Here is a 20,975-nt window from a genome sequence, read left to right on the forward strand (position 1 = left end):
GAGAATCGCTTGAACCTGGGAGGCAGAGGTTGTGCCGAGATTGCGCCATTGCACTCCAGCCTAGGCAACAAGAGTGAAACTCTCTCATAAAAAAAAAAAAAAAAAAATTAAAGTATTCATATGTAAGTGATGGCTCATTATTGTGTAGCTGTGGCTGTGTTAACCAATGAAGCCGGTGGCCCTGTAACGAAAATAGTTTGTCTTTTGTGTGGTGTGGAAGTTGTTCCTGTATTAAAACACGGAGTGGCTTTTTTTTCTTTGATTTAAATTTTACTAAACAATTTCCCTAATTGACGGGAGGGAACAGATACACACAGACACACATACACAGACACACAGACACACACACACACACACACACACACACACAGTATCTCTTACGGGGGGGTGGATTTACTGGAGATTAGAAAGCCATAAGAATCCAAAATGTTCTAAAATCAGAAACTTTTTGAGTGACAACATGATGGTGAAAGAAATGCAAATATTCCAAACTCCGAAATCCACATTGCTTCTGGTCCCAAGCATTTCGGATAAGTGACACTCAACCCACATATCCTGTAAAACCTAAAATGGAGAAACATTCCCATTTACCTTCCATGCTTGGCCCTGTTGACACCCACACTTTTGGGTAACAGTTCCCCAGTTACAGTAAATCCAAATTCACTAGTCATGAGTTATTTGGCAAGAGGAAGTTCATTCTGAATGTTACTGAAGTAACATTACCTGTCTCAGTTTCCTTATGTCCAAAGCACTGCATGTTCTTTAGAAGAAAGGTGTCACCAGGATACTGGCACTGCCTAAGCATGTGAAAAGGCAAAGCAGGAGGGTTCTCACCGTCCTGTCTTGTTGGGGGCCATGGACTCAGATCTGTCCTGAGAGCAAAGTGTCCCTCCACATCTCTGTGCTTCTGTCCCTCCTGTACCCACCCCCAACCTTCCTGCTCACTCAGTGTCTCCACTCCTCTTCTTAGCATTTAATTTAAAAACCTGATTCTCACCCAGGCGCAGGGGCTCATGCCCGTAATCCCAGTACTTTGGGAAGCCAAGGCAGGCAGATCTCCTGAGGTCAGGAGATCAAGGCCAGCCTGGCTAACATGGTAAAACCCTGTCTCTACCAAAAATACAAAAATTAGCCAGGTATCGTGGTGCACACTTGTGATCCCAGCTACTCGGGAAGCTGAGGCAGGAGAATCGCTTGAACCCAAGAGGCAGAGGTGTCAGTGAGCCAAGATCATACCACTGCAGTCCAGCTTGGGTGACAGAGTGACAATCTGTCTCAAAAAAGAAACCAAACAAACAAAAACCCCAATTCTCCTGGAGTTTTGGACACCAATCTCTCCTGTTCCCTTGCTGGGCTTCTGATGCACTCACTTGTCCTTGACATCTAGTCTTGCTATTCAGTTTTGCTCAGTAAGCTTAGATGTACCTTTGCACACATTTGGCATGAATGCCCGAGTGATTCATAGTTAGGTTTTACAAACAAAACGTACCTGGCCGGGCGCGGTGGCTCAAGCCTGTAATCCCAGCACTTTGGGAGGCCGAGACGGGTGGATCACGAGGTCAGGAGATCGAGACCATCCTGGCGAACATGGTGAAACCCCGTCTCTACTAAAAAATACAAAAAAAAAACTAGCCGGGCGAGGTGGCGGCGCCTGTAGTCCCAGCTACTCGGGAGGCTGAGGCAGGAGAATGGCGTGAACCCGGGAGGCGGAGCTTGCAGTGAGCTGAGATCCGGCCACTGCACTCCAGCCAGGGAGACAGAGCGAGACTCTGTCTCAAAAAACAAAAAAAACAAACAAAACGTACCTAAACATAAATTAAGCACTTTCCAACTCATCCTGCCTCATCTAAATTGTGCCTAAAAGTGCTAAATGTGGCTGGTTGTGGTGGCTCATGCCTGTAATCCCAACATTTTGGGAGGCCAAGGCAGGCAGATCACAAGGTCAGGAGATCAAGACCATCCTGGCTAACATGGTAAAACCCCATCTCTACTAAAAATACAAAAAAATTAGCTGGGCGTGGTGGCGGGCGCCTGTAGTCCCAGCTACTCAGGAGGCTGAGGCAGGAGAATGGTGTGAACCCAGGAGGCAGAGCTTGCAGTGAGTGAGTGGAGATCGCGCCACTGCACTCCAGCCTGGGTGACAGAGCGAGACTCCGTCTCAAAAAAAAAAAAAGAGTGTTAAATGTGTGGTTTTTAAAACAGAGCATCTCCATTTTATTACTTCTTTTTCTAACATTTCCCAAATAAATCTCTACACTGATAGCTTTCTTGATGAATGTCTTTCTTGAATACTCTTGCCCAAGAATCAGTTTCAAACATTTGAATATCACGCTCAGCTAAACTCAACTATTATTTATAGAGCATCTCAAAGTACAAGGTCCTGAGCTAAAAATCAGATAATCAGTTCTCTTCTGAATTTGATTTTACCTTAAGCATAGACTGATATGCCAAATTTGACTTAAGAATATTTAGCTACTTTATAAGCAAATGAATTATTTTTAACAGTAAAAATAATAAAATGGGCAGGTAGCTCAGGTATAAAACAAACTTTAAAACCCATTTTATTAAATATCACTTTCCTATACATTTAAAAATATTTCCCAATAAAAAGCAAAAAAATTGGGAGGCTGAGGCAGGCAGATCACGAGGTCAGGAGATCCAGACCATCCTGGCAAACACAGTGAAACCCTATCTCTACTAAAAATACAAAATAAATAGCCGGGCTTAGTGGCGGGTGCCTGTAGTCCCAGCCAGCTACTCGGGAGGCTGAGGCGGGAGAATCGCTTGAACCCAGGAGGCGGAGGTTGTGGTAAGCCGAGATCGTGCCATTGCACTCCAGTCTGGGCAACAAGAGCGAAACTCCATCTCAAAAAAAAGAAAAAAAAAATTTTTGTTTATTTAAAAAATATTCACGGCTGGGCATGGTGGCTCATGCCTGTAAACCCAGCACTTTGGGAGGCTGAGGTGGGCGGATCACCTGAAGTTGGAAGTTTGAGACCAGCCTGACCAACATGGAGAAACCCCATCTCTACAAAAAATACAAAATTAGCCAGGCATGGTGGCGCATGTCTGTAATCCCAGTTACTCGAGAGGCTGATGTGGAAGAATCGCTTGAACCCAGGAGGCGGAGGTTGTGGTAAGCCGAGATGGCAACATTGTACTCCAGTCTGGGCAACAAGAGCGAAACTCCGTCTTAAAAAAAAAAATTTTTGCCGGGCGCGGTGGCTCAAGCCTGTAATCCCAGCACTTTGGGAGGCCGAGACGGGCGGATCACGAGGTCAGGAGATCGAGACCATCCTGGCTAACACGGTGAAACCCCATCTCTACTAAAAAATACAAAAAACTAGCCGGGCGAAGTGGCGGGCGCCTGTGGTCCCAGCTACTCGGGAGGCTGAGGCAGGAGAATGGCGTAAACCCGGGAGGCGGAGCTTGCAGTGAGCTGAGATCCGGCCACTGCACTCCAGCCTGGGCGACAGAGCCAGACTCAGTCTCAAAAAAAAAAAAAAAAAAAAAAAAAAATTTTTGTTTCTTTTAAAAATATTTGTGGCTGGGCACGGTGGCTCACACCTGTAATCCCAGCATTTTGGGAGGCCGAGGTGGGCGGATCACCTGCAGTGAGCCGAGATCGCACCATTGCATTCCAGCTTGGGAAACAGAGCGAGATTCTTCTATCTCAAAAAAAAAAAATAAATAAACAAAATAAATAAAATAAAATAAAATAAAATATTCACAACTCTTCTGTTGTGCAATTTAAAATTTTACTCTACCACCTCTTCATTTCCCTCAAGAGCTTTGAGCAAGAGCGACAATGTGATGCAACAATTTACACGTGGATTTTTGGTTTGCTTTGCTAGGTTTACTCTAACTACCCTGGATGATGGTCACATGTACACTGGGACCCCCGCTGCCAGGGGAGCAAGGTCACAGCTCAAAGGTATTGGTAAAGTAACCTAATTCTTAAGTTAGGACCAAGGCTATGCAAACAGAACGTCACATTTGATAAGCCTGATGAACATTCTGGGTTGACAGTGGTGGTACAGGGTGTGCAGGTGGCAGGAGCAAAGAAGACTGAATAGAGACTGAACTTACTTCAGAACCTGAAAGAGTCCAGGTGTCACAGATGTTGGTCTCACCATTCCAGCTCCACTAATGGTCCCCAGATGAACCTGAGGATAGTAGACTGTCCGGAGAGCTAATCTCGAAGACTGCAACCGCGTCTTAATGACTTCTAGTGGACAAGTGAAAATAGCACCAACTGTGCCTCCACACCTGTAAGAAGGGATCAAAGCAGATCAGAGAAGCTATACTATTCTCTACACAATGGAATGCGAAGTTTAGCTTTCTCTCTTTAAAACTAGAACACGCTGGGCACAGTGGCTCACACCTGTAATCCCAGCACTTGGGAGGCCAAGGTGGGCGGATCACGAGGTCAGGGGATGGAGATCATCCTGGCTAACACAGTGAAACCCCATCTCTACTAAAAATACAAAAAAAAAAAAAAAATTAGCCAAGCGCGGTGGCAGGCGCCTGTAGTCCCAGCTACTCAGGAGGCTGAGGCAGGAGAATGGCGTGAACCCAGGAAGCAAAGCTTGCAGTGAGCCGAGATCGCTCCACTGCGCTCCAGCCTGGGTGACAGAGTGAAACTCCGTCTCAAAAAAAAAAAAAAAAAAAGGAAGCTAGAACACAACAGAGATTAATAAAATTAGTTGAAATTGGCCGGCTGCAGTGGTTCACACCTGTAATCCCAGCACTTTGGGAGGCTGAGGCGGGTGGATCACCTGAGGTCAGGAGTTCGAGACCAGCCAGGCCAACATGGCGAAACCCCATGTCTACTAAAAATATAAAAATTAGCCGGGCATGGTGGTGTCTGCCTGTAATCCCAGCTACTCAGGAGTCAGGAGGCTGAGGCAGCGGTTGCAGTGAGTGGAGATCTCTCCATTGCACTTCAGCCTGGGCAACAGAGCAAGACTCCATCTCAAAAAAAAAAAAAAAAAAGTTGAAATCCCAGAGCTAAAGTGATAACTACTATTCCCACGTTAGCACATTCTTTGGGGCTTTCCATTCTTGCCATTTTCACCTAATCCCTTCCCAGTATCTAGGTATTCTGAGTGCAATCTAGGTATTCTTTTATGGCAAATTATGTACCTGCTTCATCATTTGCAATGGCTTCATACTATCTCTACCTTATCAATTGATAAGATTTTAAACAATTTCCTACTGTTGGACATTCATGTCATTTCCAATTTCACTACCATGCTGCAATGAATACTCTAGAAAAGTATTTTTGCACATTCAAACAAAATAGTTCATTCAGGTGAATATACTATTTTGAAAATCAATATTTACCCCAATACAGACCCTTCTTAGAATTTGATTAATTACTTTCGGCCAAGCACTGTGGCTCACATCTGTAATACTACCACCCTGGGAGGCTGAGGCAGGTGGATACCTGAGGCCAGGAGTTCGAGACCAGCCTGGCCAACACGGTGAAACCCAATCTCCACTAAAAAAAATACAAAAATTAGCCGGGTCTGGTGGCGCCTGCCTATAATGCCTGTAATTCCAGCTACTGAGGAGGCTGAGGCAGGAGAATAGCTTGAATGTGGGAGGCGGAGGTTGCAGTGAGCCAAGATTGTGTCACTGCACTCCAGCCTGGGTGACAGAGCAAGACTGTCTTTAAAAAAAAAAAAAAAAAATCTGATTAATCACTTTCAACAATGAAGTCCTTGTGTTTCCCTCATTCACAACTAATCAGTTAATCCTGTGTTTTCACCTCGCACACTGTCTCTCTGGATCAGGGTTCCCCTAAGCCAAACATTTGAGTATTACCCTTATAACATATTCATATCAAGATATTACCTGAATTACTATTAAATATTTTTCTTCAAGACAACTCACTTATTTATCCTAAAATACTTAACATCCATCATCTCTTAAACAATACTACCAGTGAAATAACATGTTTGATGGGCTAGTTATAATTAACAATGTCAAGGGCCATAGACGCATCCTCACCCATGCCTACGCCTCACTCTGGAAAACATCCTTCTATAATCTGATGATTTCCTCAAGATCCACACCTAGGGCCTTACTTATCTTTCCATCCCTGGCATCAGGGCTCAACAAGTTCCTAAACAGTATTTACTAAGCAAATGAATTATTCAACTGAGATTTCAAGGAAAATGTCTTCCAAGATTTCTAAGTATTTGAAAAAAAGTATTTCTCACTAGACTGGGAGCTCCTTGGAGAAAAGCAGTACATACATTCTTGCAACTAGAGTATACCAGGCACCTGGCATAAAATAGGTGGGTCAATAAAAATGATAGAGCACCAGCATCTCCGCCTGGGAAAAGTAACAACAGGAAGGAAAAACAGGCCTGGACATATAGAATGTTTATGCAGTTTCCCTATTCCACGAGAGGCAAATGTTGGAAATCTAGAAGCAAACCTAGTACCTAACACAGACTCTGAAAGTAATGAATGAAGTAAAATCCCCATGAGGGATTATTTTATTTATTTACCTATTTATTTTGGGGGGACAGTTTCACTCTGTCACCCAGGCTGGGAGTGCAGTGGTGCGATCTCAACTCACTGCAACCTCCGCCTCCTGGGTTCAAGCAATTGTCGTGCCTCGGCCTCCTGAGTAGTTGGGACTACAGGTCTCAGCTGTATTTTTTAGTAGAGACGGAGTTTCACCATGTTGGCCAGGCTGGTCTTCAACTCCTGACTTCAAGTGATCTACCCGCCTTGGCCTCCCAAAGTGCTGGGATTACAGGCGTGAGCCACACGCCTGGCCTATTTTTATTTTTAATCAAGTTGTGGGCCTAGCTTAATAGTGGTCTGTGTAATTTGCTCTAAGCACTAGAATATATCTAAAGAAAATAGGCTATAGTAAGAAATATTTAAAAAAAGATAGAAGTGGCCAGGTATGGCAGCTCATGCCTGTAATCCTAGCACTTTAGGAGGCCGAGGAGTGTGGAGCACTTGAGCTCAGGAGTTGGAGACCAAGCCTGGACAACAGGTCGAAACCCTGTCTCTACCAAGAACACGCATTTAAAAATTAGCTGGGTTTGGTGATGTGCACCTGTAGCCCCAGCTACTCGGGAGGCTGAGGTGGGAGGATGGCTTAAGACCAGGAGGTGGCCGGGCGCGGTGGCTCAAGCCTGTAATCCCAGCACTTTGGGAGGCCGAGATGGGCGGATCACAAGGTCAGGAGATCGAGACCATCCTGGCTAACATGGTGAAACCCCGTCTCTACTAAAAACACAAAAAACTAGCCGGGCGAGGTGGCGGGCGCCTGTAGTCCCAGCTACTCGGGAGGCTGAGGCAGGAGAATGGCGTAAACCCGGGAAGCGGAGCTTGCAGTGAGCTGAGATCCAGCCACTGCACTCCAGCCTGGGCGACAGAGCGAGACTCCGTCTCAAAAAAAAAAAAAAAAAACAAAAACAAAAAAAAAAACCAGGAGGCAGAGGTTGCAGTGAGCTGAGATCGTACCACTGCACTCTAGCCTGGGTGACAAAGCCAAGACTCAGTCTCAACAAATAAATAAATAAATAATAAAAATAAAAATGTTAGACGTAAAAACTTTCTAACCCATGTCTATTCATACAAAATATTCTTACCTGTCATAATAACCACATGCCTAAAAAGTATAACATTTAAAGATCCTGAAAAACTTACCAGCAACATAGTAAAATAAAGAAATACCTGAAATCTATTTGTGTTCAATAACGTAACTCCAAATCATTGAAAAAAAGAGCTTCTGGGTAAATCTTTTCATAGAAAGCCAGTAAGTTCAAATACCATACAGGTCAACCCCCTTTGCTTTGTCCCTAAGGAAACTGCACTCATTACTTTGGCCAACTGTCATCCAAGTCTATGCCGCTAATCAAAGGATGGTATGTTTGTCCAAAACAGCAAATGCCCTAGTAACAGTGAATCAGTGACCTCTTTCAAGGTGGCAGGCCACATTCACTTTTTTTTTTTTTTTTTTTAAAGAGAGAGGGTCTTGCTCTGTTACCCAGGCTGGAGTCCATCTCTACAAAAATAAAAACAAATTAGTCAGGTGTGGTGGTGTGCACCCGTAGTCCCAGCTACTTAGGAGAATCACCTGAACCCAGGGAGGTCAAGGCTGCAGTAAGCTGAGATGATACTACTGCACTCCAGCCTGGGTGAGACCACATCTCAAAAAAAAAAAAAAAAAAGTATATATATAAATAAGTCGGGCATGGTGGCTCACACCTGTAATCCCAGCACTCCGGAAGGCCAAGGTAGGCAGATTACTTGAGGTAAGGAGTTTGAGAGACCAGCCTGACCAACATGGTGAAACCTTGTGTCTACTAAAAATACAAAAATTAGCTGGGCATGGTGGCAGGTTCCTGTAATCCCAGGTACTCAGGAGGCTGAGGCAGGAGAATCGCTTGAACCTGGGAGGCAGAGGTTGCAGTGAGCCGAGATTGCACAACTGCACTCCAGAGCAAGACTCCGTATAAAAAAAAAAAAAAAAAAAAAAAAAAAAAAAAGGTTTGTGATGTACTGGAGGCCTTGGTGAATGTTATTTCATTGTAGATGGCGTTCAACCTACTATGAGTCTCAACACTGGGAATTCTCAATGATCCCACCAGCAGTTCATCCACCCATCTCTTTTCTGCCTTACTTGCCCTGGGGAGCCTGTGGGCAGAACTAGGTGTCTTCCCTTCCTTTGGTACCCATGCTCCTTGACATCAAGGCAATGGGACCTCTAGGAGTTAACAAGATTGGCTCAAAGTGGGAGTCACTGAGTGTCCTTCCCAAGCACACCACCCAGTTCCTTCTCATCCTGTTGGCTTGGGCTGATGCACCAGCCTCTCACTTGTAGGAGGCATCTGGCCACAGAGTAAGCTACCAGTCTCCCTGTCTTACAAGCTCTCTCAGTCTGTAGCCCAGACCTACTAAGGGCTGGGGATAGAGTTGGGGACAATAATAGGAAAATCCTCTCTGCCCACAGGCCCCAGTGTTGACACCCACAACCGTTCTTCTCTCATAAACAGTCTGGTCAATGGCAGCAAGGCAGGTTCTTCCACCTAAGTCTTAGACTAGGATCCTCTTGGTTCATCTGAGGGCTCCAGTAGCCAGTGCTCAGACAGTAGGAAAAGTCATATTCAACTGCCAGTTACATGCTGACACAGCATTAGCCTCACATAGTTGGAAAATTAACTAATCTGACTGGGAAGCAGTATTTTAGACAAGGAATCTCCAAACTGGGTTACATACTCTTAAGAGATGTGCACCATGACCTACTGGCATACAGAAAGAAATAACATTTTGTTTATAAACTCCACCATTTAATTTCTATTTTGTTTGTTTTTTGTTTTTGAGACAGAGTCTCACTCTGTCACCCAGGCTGGAGTACAGTGGCGTGATCTTGGCTCACTGCAACCTCTGCCTCCCAGGTTCAAGCGATTCTCATGCCTCAGCCTCATGAATATCTGGAATTATAAGTGTGTGCCAACCATACCTGGATAATTTTTGTATTTTTAGTAGAGGCAGGGTTTCACCATGTTGGCCAGGCTGGTCTTGAACTCCTGACCTCAGGTGATGCACCCGCCTGGGCCTCCCAAAGTACTGGGTTTATAGGCATAAGCCACCGCGCCCAGCCCATTTAATTTCTATTTTGTGTATAGGTCTTATAATATGTATCAAAGTAATAGGGTAATATAATTATACATAAGATATGCACAAACATTTTAATCATAGCAGTGTATGATTAAAGTTTGAAGGCCATGGCTGGGCACAGTGACTCACACCTGTAATCCCAGCACTTTGGGAGGTCAAGGCAGGCAGACTGCTTGAGCTCAGGAATTCTGAGACCAGCTTGGGCAACATGGTGAAAACCCATCTCTATAAAAACTACAGAAATTAGCCAGGCATGGTGGCATGCACCTGTAGTCCCAGCTACTCTAGTCTCAGCTACCTAGCTACTCCGGAGGCTGAGGTGGGAGGATCGCTTGAGCCTGGCAGGTCAAGGCTGCAGTGACCAAGGCTGCAGTGAGCAATGATCCAGTGAGCCTGCACTCCAGCCTGAGTGACAGAAAGGGAGAAAAAAACAAACAAACAAACAAACCCAAAACAAACAAGAAACCCACAAAAACTTAAAAAAATAAAATAAAACTTTGAAGGCCACTATTCTAAACCAGTAGTTCTCAATTGGGGCAATTTTGTCCCCACCCCAGTAACAAAATGTCTGAAGACATTTTGGGTTTTGAAATGGGAGAGAGGGTGTTATTCGTATCTAGTGGGTAGAGGCCTGGGATGCTGCTAAACATCCTACAATACACAAGACAGCCCATCCCTCACAATCAATCATCCAACCAAAGTTGAGAAACCCTGCTCTAGACCAAAAAAATGGGTACTATTTGAAGACCATATAATGGATTGGTGGCACTGCTGGTTGCCTCCCCAGCATCCATCCCCCTCTTCCTCTGTCTTAGCAAGATCCCTCATTTCTTTTTTTTTTTTTTTTTGAGACGGAGTTTCGCTCTTGTTGCCCAGGGTGGCGCAATCTCAGCTCACTGCAACCTCTGCCTCCTGGGTTCAAGCAATTCTCCTGCCTCAGCCTCCTGAGTAGCTGGGATTACAGATATGCACCACAATGCCTGGCTAATTTTTGTATTTTTTTTTTTTTTGAGACAGAGTCTCGCTCTGTCGCCCAGACTGGAGTGCAGTGGCGCAATCTCGGCTCACTGCAAGCTCCACCTCCCGGGTTCCCGCCATTCTCCTGCCTCAGCCTCCCGAGTAGCTGGGACTACAGGTGCCCGCCACCACACCTGGCTAAGTTTTTGTATTTTTAGTACAGATGGGGTTTCACTGTGTTAGCCAGGATGGTCTCGATTTCCTGACCTCGTGATCCACCGGCCTCGGCCTCCCAAAGTGCTGGTATTACAGGCGTGAGCTACCGCGCCCGGCCCAATTTTTGTATTTTTAATAGAGACGGGGTTTCACCATGTTGGCCAGGCCGGTCTCAAAACTCCTGACTCAGGTGATCTGCCCACCTTGGCCTCCCAAAGTGCTAGGATTATAGGCATGAGCCACTGCACCTGGCCAAGATCCCCAATTTCTTAAGCCACACAGTGTGGACAGGATTGAACTCATGTCTAGTTTTGGCCTGACTCACTGAAGCCCGTCCATATCATAACATCCACTTTGCCTTGTAATCTGTTTAGGGATGAGCATATGATTTCAGCCCAAGTACTCAGCATAATTTCCCTGGGAGTAATGACTGGTTTAGAGCAAGGGGTACATGTCTTAGTGCGTCCAGAATTACCCTGAAGACTTGCTCAATGGTGGGAGAAATACAAGGAGCTGCTACTGGAAGCCCTTCTGTGGCTAGCAGGGCCAGCCTTACAATGAAGCAAGTTACTGGAGGCCAAGCGGGCATGGGTGGGCCCCTCCTGGTGACACTGACGAACTGCTCAGCTAAGCCCTCACCTTAAGCCTGCGCTCCTTCTAGAGTTCAGGTTTTTGTACCCATAATCAAGCCAGTTTGAAGTTGAATCTTCTATTACTTGCAACTGAATGCCCCCTAAACGAGCCTAGTCAAAAAAAAAAAATGTATACCTAAACTTTTCAAGAAAGCAGTTAAAGAGTTTTGGCCGGGCGCGGTGGCTCAACCTGTAATCCCAGCACTTTGGGAGGCCAAAACGGGCGGATCATGAGGTCAGGAGATCGAGACCATCCTGGCTAACACGGTGAAACCCCGTCTCTACAAAAAATACAAAAAACTAGCCGGGCGAGGTGGCGGGCGCCTGTAGTCCCAGCTACTCGGGAGGCTGAGGCAGGAGAATGGCGTAAAACCGGGAGGCGGAGCTTGCAGTGAGCTGAGATCCTGCCACTGCACTACAGCCTGGGCGACAGAGCCAGACCCCGTCTCAAAAAAAAAAAGAGTTTTACTAATATAAATAATCTTCCAAAGGCCAGTTGGGACTTATGCTTGTCTTAACAGTTCTGAGTAAACATCCTGGACGTTAATTTAATTTTGCTCCTAAGGTAACAGTGTTCTAGTCAGTCACTGATGCCAAAGTGCAGAGAAAATTCTCTGTGGGGCCGGGCGCGGTGGCTCATGCCTGTAATCCCAGCACTTTGGGAGGCCGAGGCAGGCGGATCACGAGGTTAGGAGATCGAGACCATTCTGGCTAACACGGTGAAACCCTGTCTCTACTAAAAACACAAAAAATTAGCCAGGCATGGTGGTGTGCGCCTGTAGTCCTAGCTACTCGGGAGGCTGAGGCAGGAGAATGGCATGAACCCAGGAGGCGGACCTTGCAGTGAGCTGAGATTGCGCCACTGCACTCCAGCCTGGGTGACAGAGCGAGACTCCGTCTCAAAAAAAAGTAAAAGAAATTTCTTTGTGGGATATTCCATTCATAGCAAACATCTGAAGGATTTGAATCCAGTGGCAGGAAGGCTAGTAACAGTGGTTAAACTACATGTCTAAAAGTAGTCACAAGGGATACTCTTTGAAGTCTATTTGACTAATTTTTTAAAAAGAAACTACGAATTGAAGTTTTTCTGCACCTTTTACGTTTTTAACTACGTATTCCTTTTCTTTTCCTTAGACGGAGTCTTACTCTGTCACCCAGGCTGGAGTGCAGTGACGTGATCTTGGCTCACTGCAACCTCCACCTCCCAGGTTCAAGCGATTCTCCTGCCTCAGCCTTCCAAGTAGCTGGGGTTACAGGCCTGCGCCACCATGCCCAGCTAAAATTTTTTTGTATTTTTAGCAGAGATGGGATTTCACCATGTTGCCAGGCTGGTCTTGAACTCCTGACCTCAAGAGATCCACCTGCCTCGGCCTCCTTTTAAAGTGCTAGAATTGGCCAGACGAGGTGGCTCACGCCTGTAATTCCAGCACTTTGGGAGGCCGAGAGGGGTAGATCACGAGATCAGGAGTTCAAGACCAGCCTGGTCAAGATGGTGAAACCCCGTCTCTACCAAAAATACAAAAAAAAAAAAAAAAAAAAATTAGCCAGGCACAGTGGCAGGTGCCTATAATCCCAGCTACTCAGGAGGCTGAGGCAGGAGAATCGCTTGAACTCGGAGGGCGGAGGTTGCAGTGAGCCAAGATCTCACCACTGTACTCCAGCCTGAGCAACAGAGTGAGACTCCATCTCAAAAAAAAATAAATAAATAAAAATAAAGTGCTGGGATCACAGGTATGAGCCACCACACCTGGTCTATGTATTCCTTTTCTTAAAAGATAAAAATAGGCTCCCCTTGAATCGCTTGAACCCGGAAGGCGGAGGTTGTGAGCCGAGATCACACCACTGCACTCCAGCCTGGGCAACAAGAGCAAAACTCCGTCTCAAAAAAAAACAAAAACAAAAAAAACCCCACTCCCCTCCCCATTCCTCTATCTTCTCTCATTATTCCTTTCCAAAATTGAAGTCTTATATTTATTACATGAAGATATAGTTAACCTTCTAATCCTTTTACACCCATACCGCCCTAGTTTAATTTTTCCCCTTGTGGCTTAGGCACCTCACCTCCAGTTGACAGCAGAGTAAAACTACAACATTACTACTATAATATATACTGGGATTTTTAAGAAGTATCTTTATGTGATCAGAAGTCATAAAATTTTAAATTATGCACACAGAATTGTGCTTTTTAACTCTGAGTTTAAACTATCAAGGAAAATTTGTAAAAACCAACTGTCTTCAACAAGAGCCTCTGTTCCCTATGCATACATGCATATCAGGCACTAAAACCAAGGTCTGTATGCTTTTTCTGATAATAATCACTACCCCGCTGATGGTAAACTGCTTGCCAGGCTCACAGCTTATCCACATTCTGCCAACAAATGATACTGCCAGACATCCTGCAATCCTAATCTTTGGAGGTTTAGTAACCGCCATTTCACCTGCTACCTCTATCGTGCTATTTGAAAAACACTAGGTGCTTTTCTGTATACACTGTAAATTTTTGTAAAGTTTTACTTGAAACCTGGCATTGGCTGGGCTCGGTGGCTCACGCCTGTAATTCCAGCACTTTGGGAGGCTGAGGTGGGCAGGTCACCTGAGGTCAGGAGTTCGAGACCAGCCTGGCCAACATGGTGAAACCCAGTCTCTACTAAAAATACAAAAAATAGCAGGGCGTGGTGGTGCGTGCCTGCAATTCCAGCTATTTGGGAGGCTGAGGCACGAGAATTGCTTGAACCCGGGAGGTGGAGGTTGCAGTGATGGCACCGAGATGGCACTGCACTCCAGCCTGGGTCACAGAGATGCTTCTTCAAAAAAAAGAAGAAGAAAAAAAAAGTAACCATCACCCAATAAAGATTTAATTTGTAGGGAAAAGTATCTGAGTACACCTGGCAACAGCTGCCCATACTAGGTGGGAAAACTGAATTTTGAAAATATCTGCATTTTATTATAGTTTAATTTTTTTGTTTTGTTTTTTTTTTTTTCTTCTGAGATGGAGTCTCTTTCTGTCCCCCAGGCTGGAGTGCAGTGGAGCGATCTCGGGTCACTGCAACCTCCGCCTTCCAGGTTCAAGCGATTCTCCTACCTCAGCCTCCGAAGTAGCTGGGATTACAGGCGCGTGCCACCAAGCCCAGCTAATTTTCGTATTTTCAGTAGAGATGGGGTTTTGCCATGTTGGCCAGGCTGGTCTTGAACTCCTGACCTCAGGTGATCCACCTGCCTCGGCCTCCAACAGTGCTGGGATTACAGGCGTGAGCCACCGCGCCTGTCCTAGTTTAAGATCTTAAAGAGATACCATATTCCCATCAAAATACATTTTAAAGGCTAGGATGACGAAACAAAAAAGCATGCCATAAAAATAAGACCCAAAGCAACTAATCCAGGATCAACCTCTAAATCTAAGGACAGCTATTTCAGGTACTGGGTAGATCTAAATGGGCACTGTGCTATGTGAAGTGCCTGCCCAGCATATGAAGGACATCACTAACACTAACAGAACCAGAACCCCCATGCTATTTGATGGGGAAAATTTATACGATTTTCGTCTTCAGCAAATCAAGCCTACACACAGAAGGGCCACCTCAGAGCACTTCTGAGTTCTTCTTGACGAGGTGGTTTAAACAACAGAAAAGGAATGACAGGGCTGGGTCCAGTGGCTCGCACCTGTAATCCCAACACTTTGGGAGGCTAAGGTGGGCGGATCACCTGAGGACAGGAGTTTGAGACCAGCCTGGCCAACATGGTAAAACCCGTCTCTACTAAAAATACAAAAACTAGCCAGGCATGGTGGCATGTGCCTTTAATCCCAGCTACTAGGGAGGCTGAGGCAGGATAATTGCTTGAACCCGGAAGGTGGAGGCTGCAGTGAGCCAAGAATGTGCCACTGCACTCCAGCCTGGGCGACAGAGAGAGAATCCATCTAAAAAAAAAAAAAAAAAAAAAAAAAGACAGGTTTTGTACAATAAAATGTGCTTGAGTTCTTTCTTTCTTTCCTTCCTTCCTTCCTTCCTTCCTTTCTTTCTTTCTTTCTTTTTTTTTTTTTAACAATATCACCCAGATATGAGGGTAAGAGGGAAGAAAGCAGAAGACAGCAGAAACCCTAAAGGCAGTAAACATCAATAAATAAGGTAAGCTCATGCAGAACTCACTCACCCTGAAAGACAGTTTATGAATGTGCTGTGTAGGTACCAAAAACCTTAAAAACCTTTGACTCAGCAATTGTACTTGTACTGGTTTATTTAAAGGAAATAAAGCACACATGTAGACATCAGGATGTCTAGGTATTTATAATGGCAAAAAAATTAGCAATGATAGGAGATTAGAAAGAAATTACTTGGCCGGGCGCGGTGGCTCAAGCCTGTAATCCCAGCACTTTGGGAGGCCGAGACGGGTGGATCACGAGGTCAGGAGATCGAGACCATCCTGGCTAATACGGTGAAACCCCGTCTCTACTAAAAAATACAAAAAACCAGCCGGGCGAAGTGGCGGGTGCCTGTAGTCCCAGCTACACGGGAGGCTGAGGCAGGAGAATGGCGTGAACCCGAGAGGAGGAGCTTGCAGTGAGCTGAGATCCGGCCACTTCACTCCAGCCTGGGTGACAGAGCAAGACTCCGTCTCAAAAAAAAAAAAAAAAAAAAAAAAAAAAAAGAAATTACTTAATCGACCAGGTGTGGTGGCTCATGCCTGTAATCCCAGCACTTAGGGAAGTAAGGCCCAGGTAGGCAGATAATCTGAGGTCAGGAGTAGGAGACCAGCCTGGGTAACATGGTGAAACTCCGTCTCTACTAAAAAAAATTAAAAAATTAGCCAGGCATGGTGGCGCACACCTGTAATCCCAGCTATTCAGGAGGCTGAGGCAGGAGAATCGCTTGAACCTGGGAGGCAGAGGTTGCAGTGATCTGAGATCACACCACTGCACTCCAGCCTGGGCAACAAGAGTGAAACTCTGTATCAAAAATAAATAAATAAAAATAAAATAAAACACTTTTTCAGGCAGGGCGTGGTGGCTCACACCTGTATAATCCCAGCACTTTGGGAGGCCAAGGTGGGTGGATCACCTGAGGTCAGGAGATCGAGACCAGCCTAGCCAACATGGCAAAACCCCATCTCTACTAAAAATACAAAAATTAGCTGGGCGTAGTGGCACACACCCCAGCTACCTGGGAGGCTGAGGCACGCAAATCGAATCTCTTCAAACCAGGAGGCGGAGGCTGCAGTCAGCAGAGATTGCACCACTGCGCTCCAGCCTGGGCGACAGAGTGAGGCTCCGTCTCAAAAAAAAAAAAAAAAAAAAAAAAAAGAAACGCTTGTTCAGTATCATTAATTTGCAACAGTATTAAACTTATTTGCTGTTATAGTTTCCAATGGCTATTCAATAAACAAGAGAAATGTGACAGATTTTTAAAGTAGGGGCTCTGACTTCTTTTCAAAGGAAGTGCACCTCGTTTTTTGGAAACACGCCAGCTTAACAACAGTGGCGTGTCAACTAGTTACTTGGAGCAAAGCAGCACATATTCCACCGAAGTAGGTGGGACCTCTGGGTGGATTCATTTTAACCATACAATACAGCCATTTTACACTCAGCTCCTTTCATGTTCTTCCCTAACAGAAAGTGAAGTAAAATATTTTAGGCTAGTGAGAGTGGATCAAAATCCAATTAGTTACTCTGAAAACATCCTTTTGGAAGCTGTCGTTTCTTTCTTGAATCTCAAACTGCTGCCAATACAGGAAGGGAAACTTGTTAAATACAATGGCTTCAGGCGATATCCTAATAAACTACCTACATCTTAATCAAGCAGGAGAACTCTGCTGGCCACTGCAGATTTACTCCATCACAAGGTAAAAGGCTAGTGCCCTAGCAGGAGAATCTGGCAGCCAGAGGGCACAGTGAAGGGTACAGAGGGAGATTCAACAAGACAGGGCCATCCATTTCACAGTGCGCCTCAACAGAGGTTTCTCCACAAGCAACTCTCCTGGCTTGGAATACAAAGAAAAAATTTAAAAGACCACCTCACTGGCTGGGCGCGGTGGCTCATGCCTGTAATCCCAGCACTTTGGGAGGCCAAGGCAGGCGGATCACGAGGTCAGAAGATCGAGACCATCCTGGCTAACACTGTGAAACCCCGTCTCTACTAAAAATACAAAAAACTAGCCAGGCGTGGTGACGGGCGCCTGTAGTACCAGCTACTCGGGAGGCTGAGGCAGGAGAATGACATGAACCCGGGAGGCGGAGCTTGCAGTGAGCCAAGATTGCACCACTGCACTCCAGCCTGAGTGACAGAGACTCTGTCTCAAAAAAAACCCAAAACCCCCCCCCAAAAAAAAACACACACAACAAAACAAAAACCACCTCATTAAAAACAGTAAGTCAAAATCACTGAGCAGAAATTCTTTTTTTTTTTTTTTTTTTTTTTTTTTTAATGCTCCTTCTTGGCTTAAAAAACGTATGAGACAAAAAAAAAAAAAAAAAAAATGGCCAACTTGTTTAAAATTCCCAAGAAAGACAAATTTATATAGAGTGGCTTAATTTAAGAAAGCTTCCCCCTTGTGTTACTCTGAAAGGAAGTCTCAGTCTGGCGTGGTGGCTCACGCCTGTAATCCCAGAACTTTGGGAGGCCGAGGCGGGCGGATCACGAGGTCAGGAGATCGAGACCATCCTGGCTAACACGGTGAAACCCTGTCTCTACTAAAAATACAAAAGGTTAACGGGCGCCTGTAGTCCCAGCTACTCTGGAGGACTGAGGCAGGAGAATGGTGTGAACCCGGGAGGCGGAGCTTGCAGTGAGCCGAGATGGCGCCACTGCATTCCAGCCTGGGAGATAGAGTGAGACTGTCTCAAAAAAAAAAAAAAAAAAAAAAAAAAAAAAAAATTAGTCGCACGTGGTGGCGGGGGCCTGTAATCCCAGCTACTCGGGACGCTGAGGCTGGAGAATCCCTTGAACCCAGGAGGCGGAGGTTGCAGCGAGCCCAGAGATCGCACCACTGCACTCCAGCCTGTGCGACAAAAGAAGACTCCCTTTCAAACAAAACAAAACAAAGGGCCGTGCGCGGTGGCTCTCCCACTTTGGGAGGCCGAGGCAGGCGGATCACCTGAGCTCAGGAGTTCGAGACCAGCCTCAACATGAAGAAACCCCGTCTCTACTAAAAATACAAAATTAGCCGGGCGTGGTGGTGCATGCCTATAATCCCAGCTACTCGGGAGGCTGAGGCAGGAGAATTGCTTGAACCTGGGAGGCGGAGGTTGCAATGAGCCAAGACCACACCATTGCGCTCCAGTCTGGGCAACAAGAGCGAAACTCCATCTCAAAACAACAACAACAACAGCAACAAAAAAAGACACAAAGGAAGTCTCAATGGAGTCATGGAGGGAAGGGTTGCAAGGGAATGACAGGGAAGAGATGAATGAGAAACTCTTCCTATCTATGAAGACCCACCAAAGTTTTTGGTTAAAGTAACCTGGTGACTGCCCACAATACAAGCACAAAAAAGGTCAGGGACGCTTTCATCAATCATCTTCGAAGGTAAGTTTCTCAACCATTGTTGTAAGGAACATATCCAGGTAGGAATCCAGGCTGCAACTAAACTACTCAAGCCAAGATGATCATCCAGGTTAAACTATTTTATGCAAAATATCCTACACTCAAAAATTGCTGTGCCAGGCCCATGAGGTCCTCAAATTAAGACCCCAAACATCTGGAAGACTCCGAAAGGACCCCAAGCCACCGGCTGTGATAAAGGAAAAAAGAAAATTACTAATACTCAAAAATATTTTACCTCCTCGCAGGGGGGAGGAGGAGGAAGGGGGGAGGTGGTGAGGGGCAGGGAGGTAAAAATCATCTCCCTTCCTAACCGCAGAACTCAACCTCCTAAAAATGCATTGTCTCCGCTGGAAAAAAGGTGCCTGATCATAGACCTAATGCAGCTTTCAAAACAACGAACACCTTACAATTCTGCGGTCTCCGGCGTTGGAAGCGTCCACCAGCCGGCGAGAAGTGTCTCAACACACCTTCCAGACCTCATATTAGTCCGGGTCCCAGGCTTAGCCATCCCGCGTGTGGCCGCCAGCATCACCGTTCCCCAGCACCATCCAGGCCTTGCTGGCGTCCAACGTCCGCAGACCGTTTTGCCCGTCCGGATGACCTCCCGCACTGCCCTGAAGAACCTCGGGCACACCCGAGCATCAGCGATCCTGCCCCGGGCTCTGAGGCGCTGCGCTTCGGGAAAGGCCCCGGGAGAAGGGGGCGGGGGAGGGGGACCGCGCCACAGCGTCCAGGCAGGACCGCCGCCGAGCAACACTCACCGACCACTGACTGTTCAGAATGGGAAAAAGCTGGGGACGCCGCGGGGAGGACGGGCGGCGGGGCACAGCCGCCCTGGGGGCTGCGGTCAGGATAGGGGGTGAGGAAGGCCCGACCCCCTCCCTTGGCCCTGCCCACCAGCCCCCGACGCCGGGACTTCCTCCTCCCGGGCGCCGGCGCCGTAGCCCGGGGAGGGCCGGTAACCGCCGCGGGAGGCTGGGACCGCGCCCGGGACGAAGGCCGAGGGGACCGCAGGCGGCGGGGCGCGCGGCTGGGCCCGGAAACTCACCCGCCGGCGAAGAGGTGAAGCAGCGTGTTCTCCTTCTGCTGGCCGCCCGTCGCCATGGCCGCTCCGGCTCCGCGGCCCGTCGCCGCCCGGTGGCGAGAGCGCGTGGCGGCTCGAGGGATGCGCGAGGTCGCCGGGTCGTGTCTCCCCGCTGCCCTCAGGGGCCTGCCGGCAACGCCTCCATGCGCGCGCGGGCCTCAACGCCCGGCTCTGCTCGGCCCGCGCCCTCCGCGGCGTGGCCGCCGGCGCCTCACCGGCCTCTGAGGCGCGAGCCCGGCGGGGAGCGAGAGCCCGGCGCGCGGCCGTCACGTGGCGGGGGCCGGGCCGTGACGACACGCGGCGCGCGAGTCTGGGGCGGGGCGTGACGGGGGTGTGGGCCCAAATCTCGAGCGCCCATTGGTTAGGAAGCAGATGTGGGCGGGGAGTTTGCGCAGTTCTGGGGCGGAGCCAGCCCCGAGCGGATGACTGGGGAGAGGGGCTGGCCTAGGCCGGAGCGTGGAGGCAGTGGAAACTAGCTGTGACTGCCTGGTCCTCGGTCCTCAGAGAAACCTCGCGAGGCCCTAGGCCTTGCCTTATTTTAAAAGTTTACTTTGTGATATTTACGTGTGCAAAAGGTGTACAAATTACGTGTTACATCTCACGCCTCTGTACTCACTACCCCGTTTAGGGGAAAAAAACCCAGAATCTAAAAAACCGTAACCTAAACAGCCTCAAATAATCAGTGAGGCCCTGCTCTGTGGCTCACGCCTGCAATCCCAACACTTTGGGAGGCCAAGGCGGGCGGGCGGATCGCCCGAGGCCAGGAGTTACAGACCAACCTGGCCAAGATAGCGAAACCGTGTCTCTACTAAAAATACAAAAGTTAGCTGGACGAGGCGAGGCGGCGCACCCCTGTCATCTCAGCTACTTGGGTAGCTGAGGCTGGATAATCGTTTG

General features: G+C 47.2%; 1 protein-coding gene and 2 long non-coding RNA genes across 4 annotated transcripts in view; 1 reads left to right on the forward strand and 2 right to left on the reverse strand.

The window, feature by feature from the left end:
- SLC25A33 (solute carrier family 25 member 33) overlaps positions 1–20,301 on the reverse strand; it is a 45,082-nt gene extending 24,781 nt beyond the window's left edge. Inside the window, exons 1-2 of one of the 2 annotated variants that reach the window (XM_015147599.2) lie at positions 20,043–20,301; positions 4,090–4,269 (exon numbers count right to left, since the gene is read on the reverse strand). In XM_015147599.2, the coding sequence (XP_015003085.1) occupies positions 4,090–4,269; positions 20,043–20,098 (236 nt within the window). In that variant the 5' untranslated portion in view covers positions 20,099–20,301. Of the gene's footprint in view, positions 1–4,089; positions 4,270–19,401; positions 19,916–20,042 lie in introns of those variants that run through there. The other variant, XM_015147541.3, reaches the window with a different exon arrangement.
- On the forward strand, positions 1,882–8,204 carry LOC144336545 (uncharacterized). The gene is made up of 3 exons (XR_013408425.1): positions 1,882–2,504; positions 4,707–6,575; positions 7,533–8,204. It is a non-coding gene; the product is annotated as an uncharacterized LOC144336545 (long non-coding RNA).
- LOC144336499 (uncharacterized) lies at positions 15,470–16,756 on the reverse strand. The gene is made up of 2 exons (XR_013408357.1): positions 16,112–16,756; positions 15,470–15,788 (listed from the first exon to the last, which is right to left on the reverse strand). It is a non-coding gene; the product is annotated as an uncharacterized LOC144336499 (long non-coding RNA).
- Positions 20,302–20,975: the final 674 nt, after the last annotated feature.

Source organism: Macaca mulatta, chromosome 1 (genome assembly GCF_049350105.2).
Source record: "Macaca mulatta isolate MMU2019108-1 chromosome 1, T2T-MMU8v2.0, whole genome shotgun sequence".
In the NCBI taxonomy this organism is placed as follows: domain Eukaryota; kingdom Metazoa; phylum Chordata; class Mammalia; order Primates; family Cercopithecidae; genus Macaca; species Macaca mulatta.